Source organism: Ogataea haglerorum (assembly GCF_019207285.1).
Source record: "Ogataea haglerorum isolate 81-453-3 chromosome Unknown 81-453-3_NODE_4_length_651989_cov_98.092404, whole genome shotgun sequence".
Lineage (NCBI taxonomy): Eukaryota > Fungi > Ascomycota > Pichiomycetes > Pichiales > Pichiaceae > Ogataea > Ogataea haglerorum.
Genome location: NW_025065154.1, coordinates 107504 through 119028, shown reverse-complemented (window position 1 = coordinate 119028; position 11525 = coordinate 107504). Strand labels below are relative to the sequence as shown.

Here is an 11525-nt window from a genome sequence, read left to right as displayed (position 1 = left end):
ATATATATACATATAGTCGACGCGTCGATCTGATCAACGATTTAGGCATGTGATAATGCCCGCATTTTGTTTGTCATGGATTATATTGACGCTGTTCTGTCAGCCTCTAAGAATGCCGTCATATATGGCTACAGAGTGCGCTTCATACACAGCATAGCTGTACAGATGGGATCAATGGACAGACGAAGACGACTGATGGATCAGATCGTCGAAAAAGTGATAAGGTCGATACGGTTGGGGCTCGACCACGGAAAGCTTTTGGCTTTATTTGCCGTGATTTACAGCTCGGTACAGTTGGCGTTGAACCAGATAGCACCGAAGAAAACGCTCAATCATTTCATCGGGGGATTTCTCGGGGGGATTTTGGTCTATGGGGGTGTGCTGAATATGCACTTCAAAAAGCTCGTGAATGAAGCAATCGCAACACAGATCACGATGTACTGTCTGTCACGAGTTGTCCTGGCCCTGGGAAAATGGCTTTCTGTCAAACTACAGCGCCGGACAGGACTTCGCCGCGCCCAGATCGAGAAACTCGGTTGGAGAACAACCAGCGGCCTAGTGTGGGGACTGCTGATGGTGTTCTACCATATCGATAAGGACCTTTATCTCCAACGGGCATTGAGGCACAGTTTGGATTTTCAGTTTGGCGGCACTTGCTATAGCTGGTTGGAAGCATTTAACTATGCGCGTTAAGAGTTTGCGTTTGTGTCACCGATTACTCTCTGGCATGCTGGATCTACAAAGTGATAACGCAAGAATACGCGAGAACAAAAAAAAAAAAATAAAAAAAAAAAAGGTTAAATAAACGACATCCAGCATGATAAGCCACGACAGGAAGAACCTGATGAGGTCGACTACAGATCGTCCCTTGAGGTTTGCGTTGCTGGGGCCACATAATTCGTCCAAGTCGTCGATCGTCTCAATTATCACAAGCAACAAATCTCTAGGTAATTACTACCCTACCATCCAGAATTCCCCCACACTACTCCAGTTTCAGCCTGCAAATCCAAAAACCCGGACCCTGCTTGATATCAACGCAACTGAAGCCGACTTCGAGGAAATGGGAATTATAGGGGGCATCGATATCAACCTCACAGAGCCTATCTTGAGTGCCGTCAAAAAAACCCAGTCGAGAAACACATCTACCGAGCACGTCCTCAGCAAGACCCTGAACTACTACGACCTGGACTACACAGAACTGGACGACAAACTATTTCCTATCTCGCCGTACTCTTCGCCGCTAAACTACAGCAGCGTTTCGAGCCCTTTTAGTTCGCCTTTTGAACACTCTTTCGAAAAACAAAAAGTTCGGTCGAATTCCACTAACCGCAGCGCTTACACCCCGCCATACACCACGCCCATTCTTCTCGAGCTCATTGACACGCCTGGAGTGGAGGCAGAAGAGCTGATACCTTTTTTGGAACGGTCGTTGGACTCGAGACTGGCCAAGGACGTTCTGAGGAACCTGGCTGAGGACAACGACGGAGGGCTTGGACGTGCCAGAGTGAAGCCATTGATAGTTGGATCTGGAATTAGTGATCTAAACGGCTCCATCGATGGATACATTCTCTGTTATAGCTGCATCCCGGAAACTACACTGGACTCTCCACCACCGTCTTACTGCGTGACAGACGATCCACAAGATAATCAGCCTCTCAAGCCGTTAGAGGTGGTCAAGGCGATAAAGTCGACTTTAGAGGAGGCATGGACAGAGTATTTAAGATACCACCATAACTGGGAGGTTGGCCAAGAGTATGACATTTTCTCGATCAATCGTTCTCTCAAGACTCTGTGGAATAAATCCAAGATAGCGCAGACAGACCCGAACGCAACGTATCTTCCTCCTATTGTGATGGTCGCGACTCATTGTGCACATGAGCTAGCGTCGCCGGTGTTGGTCGAAGAAGGCAGAAAACTGGCCAAACAGTGGAGCTTCCCGTTCATCGAGATTGACTGCTCGTTCGAGAACTGGACAAACGTGGAGGAATGCGTGGGGCTGATGATTCGAGAGAGTATCGAGTCGCAAAGAGCAGCAGGCCAGTCCGGCGCGCTGAAAAAGAGCAAAGCCCCGGGAGCCGTAAAGCCTAAGGTCCATCTGGCATAGCGCACGCCAGCTATCTTATCGATCTGCTTATATAATAAGCGAAATCTTGGCAAGATTTCCAGCCGATCAGTGTGTATTCTTCCAGATAATCTTCAACATGCGTTAGCGAGGATATCGTTCTGAGCCTCGATTAGCCGCGGTGCCACTCCTGGGCGTCCAAAGCTCGCGAAGCCAGTTCCGATGCTACTGGTTTTTGTATGGCGCGCTTACCCGGCCCAGGCTCGAAATACCGCGTTGGTATAGAAAAGCTTGGTTGTTTCTTGGCTGTGCTTAGTACCCGGTCGTATATTAACACAGGGAGTGATAAGAACTTCGGAGACCTAGCATGTCTTTCTTCTCGAAGCTTCAGTCGAGCATCAGAAAGGGAGACGCGTCCCGGGCGAACAGCTCGGACGAGGAAATTTCCGACACGGTGTCGGCCCATAATTTGCATGTCGAGGTGGTGACTTTGAAGGACTACAAAAAGGCGGCAAAGACTTTGCAAATCGCATTCAAGGACGACCTCTACGTCAACTATCTCACGAGCGGTATCACAGATGCCCGTCTGAAACGGCAGATGAACATGGCCCTGTTTGAGGCCACTGTTTACTCGACGATCCTCAAGGGACTGGTGGTCGCAGTGCGAGATTCGGAGCTGGAGCAGAAGATGCCCGATGCTCCGTTCTTGGCCGTCGCGTGCTTTGAGAAACCGCAGAAGGCAAAAGACCATCAACCGCAGTCGATACTTAACTATTTGTGGTCGATGTACCAAGGCGGGTATCTGAAGTTCATGTGGTTAGCAAATAAAGAAACAAGACAGAGGGTGTTCGAAGAGCAGTCACAGATGCTCGAGTCGTTCCGCGCAGATGTCCTGGGGCCCGATCTAGAAAAATCGTGGTACCTGTCCGACATAGGTGCCATTCCCAGAGGACGAGGCAAGGGACTGGCTCGACGTTTGATCGATTTCGTGACCCACAACTACATTGATCTGTATAAGCAGCCAACAGAGGATGGCGACTCGGACCTCGAGGACGACGCCGACCACGTGCATTCGGGATTTGACGCAAACGAGGAATCGCTACTGGACTCTGAGATCCAGTCGTATAATTTCGACTTCGACCTACAGTCGGACACATTTACAGATTATTCGGGCTACTCGTCGGCCAGCTCCGACGCGTCGTCGGCCCACTCGTCGTGGTACTACGACGAGGACCGCGATATTCTGGCAGAGTACGACCAGCGCAAAAGCAAGGGCAGACAGATCGGGGCGCCGCTGTACTTGGAGAGCTCGCATCCTCGCAACAGGAAGATTTATCAGAAGCTTGGATTCACCTACGTCAAGACGGTCAAGGTGGCTGACGTGCTGGATCATGAGGGTAAAATGAGAACGCTGACGCTCGATCTCATGGTCCGTGGCATAAAAGGTGCGAAGTGGCAGCGACGGGACTCGGCCTGAAACCTAGGGCTTGGGAAGGTCAGGAATGGAAGGGAACAGGGTCCCGTCGTTCAGCTTCTGCATGATCTGCTGCTGTCTAATTTTCTTGCTATGCTGTTGGAGTCTGGTTTTGTAGAAGACAGCGTCCAGCGTATATCTTGTGTAGGCTTTGATAAATTTTTCTAGTTTAACCCTGGCCTGGTCACGCTGTTTTATTATTTCCGCAAGCTGTTGCTTCAGATCTGGCTGGTTTTCGCCGTCTTTTGGTTTCCAGAGGTAGTCTCGCACTTTGGCAAGTTGAGACTCCCGCTGCTGGATCTTGTGCTGGATCTGCGCAGTCTTTAGGTCTAAGCTCCGGACTTCCTTATCAAGGGACTGGTACTCTGCGTCTTTTCCATCTTCACCGTCTGCATATTTTACCGTACAGAACTGCTTGTCCTTCAAATGCGACTCGCAAACGTAAAAAAAATCCGGTGCCGACACTAGCACGGCCTGGGTAGACTTATAACATACTGCACACGGCTTTGCGCTATCAGTGCCCACTCTGCGCAGCTGGTATATATTTGGAAACGGAGATGACATTCTTCTGGAATAATTGGAGATTGTTCCTGTATCCGTGCAGGGATGTAAGATAAAGTGAGAATGGAATGGGCACGGTTTACTAAATTTAGCCAAAACAATGTTCATTCCATCGATTTCAAGTGCCTCGCAGCCGTGTAACAGCAACGCGCCTTGTAGTGAGCTCATTTTTGGGTTTACGTCCTATTTTGGCGCAGGAGAACAAAGCCCAACCTCCTAATACGGAATCCCTACAAAAAACCACTGCAGAAATGCTGGAAAATATTTGCATGGTGTTGCGTGCAAATTCTCAAAACTGGCCTATTACAGGCCCCAGGCTGAAATAAACCGAGGCTACCTTGCAGGATGCCGAACATCCCTGAAAAATACTGCTTGCACCAGGGCAAAGCAGGGGGGCCAGGGGCTAATTCCGCCACGTTTTTCCCCTATGAGTCCTATCGTCCCACCGGCGCATGATGCACTTTTTTGAATCTCGCTCGCTTACCTTTTTGACTCCCTGACGTATAAATTTTGCAAAATTCCCCAGTTCTGAAAATAATTGCCAGCTCATGCCTAGAACCTCTTCAACCAAAAAACACAAAGGCCGTGTTTTCCAATGTGTTGGTTACGAGAATTGCTCGATGTCGTTCACCCGTTCTGAACATCTCGCCAGACATATCAGAAAACATACCGGCGAAAGACCGTTCAAGTGCGAACACTGCGCTCGTCGATTCTCTAGACTCGACAATCTTAGACAACATAAACAAACCGTCCACATCTACGAAAATTTCATCCTCACGTATCCCGGCGAAAATGTCAACGTGAGAATGAAGTCTGAGGAAAAGGATACACACGCGCAGAAAAACCCGGCCGTCGTCCAGCAGGGCGCGATGCTTCCTCCGCCTCGTAGAAGCATTTTATTGTCCAGCAACAACGAATTCAGACCACATCTGCCCAACAAGCCGGGACCTATCTTTGTCCAGAACTCCAACTTCTCGCCAGCTGGCTCCCAGTTGCCAACGCCAACCTCGAGCGCTGTGCCATCCGCCTCTTCTGCTTCTTCCAGCAGAGTGAACTCTCCTCATTCTGTCTCCTTCATCATAAACAGCTACGATACCCCTATTTCCGCAGGAACGCCTATTAGTACGAAAACATGGCTCAATAACGTGCTGAATAATCAACTGGCTACGCCAGACTCAGCCGCAGCGCAGACCCTCGTTACAATGGGCGGCACGCAGACCCCTAACGGATACCGACTCCCTGCCCTGAATGAACTAGGCATTTAATTAATATACGATAACGACAATTGTCACGCAGCATTTGCAGCATTCTGTGGTAATATCCTCAAACCTGTAGAAAAAAACACTACCAGTTTAGATCGCCTAAATTACCCGGCCTAGAGCCCCAGCCCTGCCCTCCTTCAAAGAATATAAACATTCAAAAAATAAACATTTGTTTACCTATTTGTATTTAAAGCTTCTTCCACCTTAATATGTCAGGAAAAGTTCACGGAGGAAAAGGAAAGTCGGGAGCCAAAGAGGGGTCCCTCAAATTGCAGAGCCACTCTGCCAGAGCTGGCTTGCAATTCCCTGTCGGAAGAATCAAGAGATACCTTAAGAAGCAGGCCCAGTCCAAAATCAGAGTGGGATCGAAGTCTGCCATCTACCTTGCCGCTGTGCTAGAATATCTGACTGCCGAGGTGCTTGAGCTGGCAGGAAATGCTGCGAAGGACCTCAAGGTGAAAAGAATCACACCGAGACATCTGCAGTTGGCCATCAGAGGTGACGAGGAACTCGATACTCTGATCAAGGCCACCATTGCCTACGGTGGTGTGCTTCCCCACATCAACAAGGCACTGTTGCTCAAGGTCGAGAAAAGCAAGGGTCGTGGCGAGTAAATTACTGTTGTTTGTATACTAAGTGAATGTATCTTAAGCGTGATTAGGCTAGACTATGTACGTGTCCGAAGCTCTGCAAAGGTGGTATCGTTCAGCTGGATGGTGTAATTCGTGTCTCCAGCGCGCGTGACGGGTAGAATTGTCCAATCGGGGGGAATGAACGCGTTTTGAGGTATATTAATCGTGGTTTTTGGGTTCGGCTGCGATTTATTCTGGAAAACGTCTCTGCGGCAGGTCGGACACACATGCGACCGTCCAAGCCAGCTCTTGAGACAGCCATAATGTAGCACATGACCGCAATTGAGTCTTTTTGGTGCGGACCGAGAGTTCTTATCGCTGACGATCTCCATTTCGTCACGGCAGATGATGCAAATGTCCTCCTTGCGCAAGTCGTCCTCGTTCGCGTTCATGACGTTGTTGTTCAGGTCCCTTGCCGCCTTGATCATGTACATCAGGTCGCCAAACTGCTTGGCCAGCCGCGTGATGGAGGTGTACATGTCTCCAGCGAAGTTCACCGGAAGACGGTCAGCGTAGATGAGCCCCACAAACAACACCAAGACCGCCACGCTCTTGATGATGCTCAGGATGAAGGAGCCGATTTTTGACAGCCAGATCTTGGACTCCCAGGCGTCTTCGTCAGGATATTTATTGAGATAGGCCATTTCCGCGACGTTGAGGACGAATTTGAGCGTCGCGTCAAGCATGTTGAGGTAGATGACCAGGAAGTCCAGGCCGAAAATGAGGAACACGTCTGCCGAGTGGATAAAGGATCTGTTGATGCATGATTTCACAATCTTGTCGTCGAGGACCAGGAAAAGGCACAGCACAAGCGTGTTTCTGTTGACCAGCGTCCTGAAAATCGAGCGTTTCTGCTGGATCAGCATCTCCAGCCTGTCCTCCAGAACCCAATGGAAGCACTTCATGAACAACAGACCGCATACCAGTGCTCCGAGCAGCAGGTTATTCTCCTTGCGGAACACGCCAATTGTCATCAGCATGTTCGTGATGGCGAACCACGAGCGCTCGTAGATGTGCTCCATCTCGATTATCCGCAGCTCGCCAAACAACAGCACCTGCAGCAACTTGCCCAAGGTGATGCCCATCACCAGAAACCAGTTCCCGATCACCACCAGGTACGGGCCCTGGATAAGCTGGACTCCGACGGAGTAGATGTTGGGTCTTTCGAGCAGCGACTGGTACACCATGTAGAAGGCGATGGCCGTGCTGGCGACGGCGTACAAAGCAAATTTCATACGAAGCACCATAGTCTAGCAGATTGTAGACAGAAAATTAGGTGGCGGAGGAACGAAAAATTACAGGCTGTGCTGTAAAAACAGAGAATGAGCTCTGTTGCGCTGAAACTGACCACGCTGCTGATGCGGCAGATCGCCAAGCCCATTGCCAACACGCTGAAGCACGAAGCAAAAAACCACAAGGGCTTCAAGGTGGTTTGTGTGCGCGTTGCGCAGTACTTCCATTTCCTAGACGAGAGACTGAAATCGTCGCTTTTGCGCAGCAAGGCACGCCCGGTCCGCCCGCTCAACGAGGCAAAAGCCATCCAGAACGGGGCAGAGATCTTGTCGGAGACGTTTATATTCAGCGTTGCTGCAGGAGCGCTTCTCTACGAATCGAATAGACAACGGGTTAAAGAGAATAATAGAAAGGACGCTATGGAGGGAGACGTGAGACGGTTGGAAGAAGAGATCGCGGAGCTGAGAGAAGTGGTGAAAAAGATCGGCGGGGAAAAGCTTGTGGCTGAGATCGAGCTGCAAAACAACAATCCGGAGATTGTCGTCGCCGTGCCCAAAGGCGACCCGGCCAATCTGGTAGGGGAGATCAAGAGAGAGAAACAGATCCTAAGTGAGGAGGAAAAGCGCCGGCAGCGGGAGATAGAGCAAGAGAAGCGAGCGATAGATAAGAAGTCCGATCATAAATGATGTCATTACCTGTATATAGACGAATATGCTTGCGTATCATTTATTCGAGATCCATCTCCCGCAGAATGGCCTCGCCCTCGCTGATGGCATCCCCGGCGCCGGGCTTGCCGTCCCGCTCCAGCTTGAGCCCCTCGCGGATCTTGTTGATGCCCTTGAGGTACTGGAGCACATAACTCTCGCGTGAGAAATTCAGCTTTAGCATTTCCTCGAGCTCGTAAAATTGGGCCTGTTGCCCGGCAACCGTTAGCTCCCATAGCAACGACACTACGTACATGGCGAGATGTGTCTTGGAGCCCGACTTGAACAGGGGCGCAGTCTCCAGTCTCAGAAAGTGATGCGTTTGATAGTCCTTCTTGTCTGCGTCCTCGTCGAGCCGCTCATCCAACGCGTTATCGACAACCTGGTATGGATATCGCCCCACAATCTCCGAAGACTTTGCGTCGTGCGAGTTCTGGAGAAACCGCAGAAATCTAAAAATCTTGGGCTGGTACCGTCTTGGCACTCCGTCACTGGGGCGCGCCCGCGCTTTGATTGGGTCGTCTTCGCACCCCGTCTCCTTTTCGTTGAGTCTCTTGAGAATCTCCAACCCCACCGGCCACAGCTCTCGGGTGTCGGTGCCATAGACCCGCACCAGGAGAGCAAATATGCGGTAGCTGGTCTCCCACCTGCCCTGCATCAGGTTTATATGCAACAGCTCGTTCAACATCCTTACATGGCTCTGGAGAGAGCCTCTGGCGTTCACGTGACTGCGCGCTATTCCAGTTTGAGATGGAATAATCTCATCGCCACAGATAAGGGTCTGTAGCTCCGGGTCCTCATTGGAGTAGGCTCGAGCTCTTTCAGGGGCCTCGCGCTCAACCAATGACGGGCTCCCATTACCGATCCACCGTTCGTATGAACTTTCCAGTATCCCGTTGCGTTTGTTTGCGTTCTTCGGCCTGTTGTCCGGGTTGAAGATGCGTTTGCCCGACTGAGACGCTATCTGGCTTGCTGCGTACTTGCCGACCCGCTTTGCAAGCTGGATGCGGCGGCGATTTGCAAAATCAGAATCCAGCGCGGAGCTGTAGTGTAAAAACGCCATACTGTATTTATTTTTCTGAGATTTCCGTATTAGTTCATGCACGTACATGTTATCTAAAAGAACTGTCCTCACTCCGAATTACTCATTCTTCCCAATCTCACGATCGATGTCTCTTCCATCCCACAATCCCTACTTCAAAGTCGGCGGCAAGGATATCTGGTCGCTGATCAACGAAACGGCCGCCGCAGCCGAGCAGGAGAGCGGACGCAAGATGGTGAATCTCGGCCAAGGTTTCTTCTCGTACTCGCCGCCGGACTTTGCCATCAATGCTGCCAAGAGGGCTCTGGACGTCCCGGCCAACAATCAGTACGCCCCAGCCAAGGGCAGACCCAGTCTTGTGCAGGCCATCATCGACACGTACTCGCCGATCTACGGAAGACAGCTGACTAAGGACGAGGTCTTGGTCACCACCGGGGCCAACGAGGGCATGCTTTCCTGCTTCTTCGGTTTCATTGCGCCGGGCGACGAGGTCATCGTCTTTGAGCCCTTCTTCGACCAGTACATCTCCAACATTGAGATGCCTGGAGGAAAGGTCAAGTACGTCCAGCTGCATCCACCGGCGGACTTCGCTACCAGGACCGTGACCGGCGACGACTGGACCGTCGACTGGAACGAGCTGGAGGCAGCCATCACGCCAAAAACAAAGATGATTGTCCTGAACTCTCCGCATAATCCGATCGGGAAGGTCTTCAACAGGCAGGAGCTGCTCAGAATCGGCGAGTTGGCCGTCAAGCACAACTTCCTGATTCTTTCCGACGAGGTGTACGAAAACCTCTATTACGGGGACTTCACAAGAGTTGCGCTGTTGAGCCCGGAAATCGGCAGAAGAACCTTGACGGTCGGGTCTGCTGGTAAGAGCTTTGCGGCCACCGGTTGGCGTGTTGGCTGGGTCATTGGCGACAAGGAGACTGTGCAATACTGCGCGCTGGCCCACACTCGTATCTGCTTCAGCACACCCAACGTGATGCAAGAGGCGACCGCTCAGGCATTGCAACTGGCAAGAACCAACGGCTACTACGAGCAAACCAGAAAAGAGTATATCAACAAATATAGAATCTTCACGGCAGTCTTTGACGAGCTGGGCTTGCCGTACACGGTTGCCGACGGAGGCTACTTCTTGCTGGTGAATTTGAAGAAGGTGGAGATTCCAAAAGAAGTCGAGTTCCCTCAGGAGATTGCGCACAGGCCGCGCGACTTCAAGCTTGCTTTCTGGCTGATCAAGCAGTTTGGCGTGGTCAGCATTCCTCCGTCCGAGTTCTATCTGCCTCAGAATGCACATGTGATTGAGGACTGTCTTCGCTTCGCCGTGTGCAAAGATGACTCTGTCTTGGAAGAGGCGGTGCATAGGCTGCGGCTGCTCAAGCAGTATATTAAATAGATGCGTGAATTAACATTGACACCCATCGGCAGCTTCTTGGTTGTTCACTGCTACGTCAATCATCTGCACTTTGTCGTTGTCCAGTGCTTGATCTGTGTTTTCGTCTTGCAGCTCGGGCAGCAGTTTGGCGACTTTTTTGAACAAGTTCTTGACATTATATCCGTTCTTCGAACTGGTCTCGATGAAGAAGTTGCACCCCAGCTTCTTGCACATGCTTTCTCCCTCCTCGTTGGGAATTATCTTGTTCTCTAGATCACTCTTATTTCCCACCAAAATAATCAGCACGTTAGATCCGCGCTCCTGTTTGACGTAGTCAAACCATTTGCTAACGTTCTGGAACGATTCCTTGTTCGTAATATCGTAAACTATGATTGCCACGTTCGAGTCCCTGATGTAGCTGGGAATCAGCGATCGGAACCGCTCCTGGCCCGCGGTGTCCCAAAGCTGGAGGCGAATTGTTTTGTCGTCCAAGTACATTGTCTTTGAGAGAAAATCGATCCCAATCGTGGCCGCATAGTGCGCATCAAACGTGTCGTACATAAATCTAGTGATGAGCGAGGTTTTGCCCACTCCTTGGTCTCCCAAGAAAACTATTTTGTACTTTGTGAGCATCTCCGCTGTTGAAAGGCTAAGTAATTATAAATGAAATCAGTTGGAAAAAAAAACCTGAATCGTTTAGCTAAGAAGCATTAAGGAGCATTCAAGACCCGATAATGCCTGAAACATATTTACCTTCCCTACCACATCGTCGCTCTCGCTCTTCAATTACTGATTGTATAGACTGGCTGCATACAGCGGCTGCCCTTCAAACCAATGAGCCCTCGCTCATTTCTTACCGCTCTTCTTGATGCCACCGCCGACAAGGGGTCCCTTACCAGAAGCCTTGGCCGCAAGCTCCTTGCGTGCCTTCTCTGCTTCCTTCTGCTTCTGCTTGAAAGCAATATCGGCCTCGTCCAGGTCCTGGACCTTCTTCTTCGGAGCCTTCAACGCTGGGATGTTAGTACTCAGTAGGAAGGCAACGGTTTCTCCTCAACGTCGAAACTAGGAGATTGTTCACTATCCATTTTTCGTCATCATATGTACCTACGCTTTGCTTTCCCTCCTTGTCTTCCAGACATTCGAAAAACTGTAGCAAATTTTTCATCCCTTGAACATT

The 11525-nt window shown here is 50.5% G+C and overlaps 11 protein-coding genes across 11 annotated transcripts; 7 read left to right on the top strand and 4 right to left on the bottom strand.

The window, feature by feature from the left end:
• Positions 1–174: 174 nt before the first annotated feature.
• On the top strand, positions 175–693 carry KL911_001631 (uncharacterized protein; the record flags this gene model as incomplete). The annotated part of the gene is made up of 1 exon (XM_043196611.1): positions 175–693. The coding sequence occupies one exon, from the start codon at positions 175–177 to the stop codon at positions 691–693; it is 519 nt and encodes a 172-aa protein (XP_043055392.1).
• Positions 694–817: 124 nt separating this feature from the next.
• On the top strand, positions 818–2104 carry KL911_001630 (uncharacterized protein; the record flags this gene model as incomplete). The annotated part of the gene is made up of 1 exon (XM_043196610.1): positions 818–2104. The coding sequence occupies one exon, from the start codon at positions 818–820 to the stop codon at positions 2102–2104; it is 1287 nt and encodes a 428-aa protein (XP_043055391.1).
• A 325-nt stretch (positions 2105–2429) lies between these two features.
• On the top strand, positions 2430–3539 carry KL911_001629 (uncharacterized protein; the record flags this gene model as incomplete). The annotated part of the gene is made up of 1 exon (XM_043196608.1): positions 2430–3539. One exon carries the CDS (start codon positions 2430–2432, stop codon positions 3537–3539), a length of 1110 nt encoding a protein of 369 aa, XP_043055390.1.
• Positions 3540–3542: 3 nt separating this feature from the next.
• On the bottom strand, positions 3543–4265 carry KL911_001628 (uncharacterized protein; the record flags this gene model as incomplete). Its single annotated transcript, XM_043196607.1, has 1 exon — positions 3543–4265. The coding sequence occupies one exon, from the start codon at positions 4263–4265 to the stop codon at positions 3543–3545; it is 723 nt and encodes a 240-aa protein (XP_043055389.1).
• Positions 4266–4645: 380 nt separating this feature from the next.
• Positions 4646–5362, top strand: KL911_001627 (uncharacterized protein; the record flags this gene model as incomplete). Its single annotated transcript, XM_043196606.1, has 1 exon — positions 4646–5362. The coding sequence occupies one exon, from the start codon at positions 4646–4648 to the stop codon at positions 5360–5362; it is 717 nt and encodes a 238-aa protein (XP_043055388.1).
• Positions 5363–5568: 206 nt separating this feature from the next.
• KL911_001626 (uncharacterized protein) lies at positions 5569–5973 on the top strand (the record flags this gene model as incomplete). The annotated part of the gene is made up of 1 exon (XM_043196605.1): positions 5569–5973. One exon carries the CDS (start codon positions 5569–5571, stop codon positions 5971–5973), a length of 405 nt encoding a protein of 134 aa, XP_043055387.1.
• Positions 5974–6026: 53 nt separating this feature from the next.
• On the bottom strand, positions 6027–7238 carry KL911_001625 (uncharacterized protein; the record flags this gene model as incomplete). The annotated part of the gene is made up of 1 exon (XM_043196604.1): positions 6027–7238. One exon carries the CDS (start codon positions 7236–7238, stop codon positions 6027–6029), a length of 1212 nt encoding a protein of 403 aa, XP_043055386.1.
• A 75-nt stretch (positions 7239–7313) lies between these two features.
• Positions 7314–7910, top strand: KL911_001624 (uncharacterized protein; the record flags this gene model as incomplete). Its single annotated transcript, XM_043196603.1, has 1 exon — positions 7314–7910. The coding sequence occupies one exon, from the start codon at positions 7314–7316 to the stop codon at positions 7908–7910; it is 597 nt and encodes a 198-aa protein (XP_043055385.1).
• A 40-nt stretch (positions 7911–7950) lies between these two features.
• Positions 7951–9039, bottom strand: KL911_001623 (uncharacterized protein; the record flags this gene model as incomplete). Its single annotated transcript, XM_043196602.1, has 1 exon — positions 7951–9039. The coding sequence occupies one exon, from the start codon at positions 9037–9039 to the stop codon at positions 7951–7953; it is 1089 nt and encodes a 362-aa protein (XP_043055384.1).
• Positions 9040–9097: 58 nt separating this feature from the next.
• On the top strand, positions 9098–10369 carry KL911_001622 (uncharacterized protein; the record flags this gene model as incomplete). Its single annotated transcript, XM_043196601.1, has 1 exon — positions 9098–10369. One exon carries the CDS (start codon positions 9098–9100, stop codon positions 10367–10369), a length of 1272 nt encoding a protein of 423 aa, XP_043055383.1.
• Positions 10370–10378: 9 nt separating this feature from the next.
• Positions 10379–10981, bottom strand: KL911_001621 (uncharacterized protein; the record flags this gene model as incomplete). The annotated part of the gene is made up of 1 exon (XM_043196600.1): positions 10379–10981. One exon carries the CDS (start codon positions 10979–10981, stop codon positions 10379–10381), a length of 603 nt encoding a protein of 200 aa, XP_043055382.1.
• Between the last annotated feature and the right edge of the window lie 544 nt (positions 10982–11525).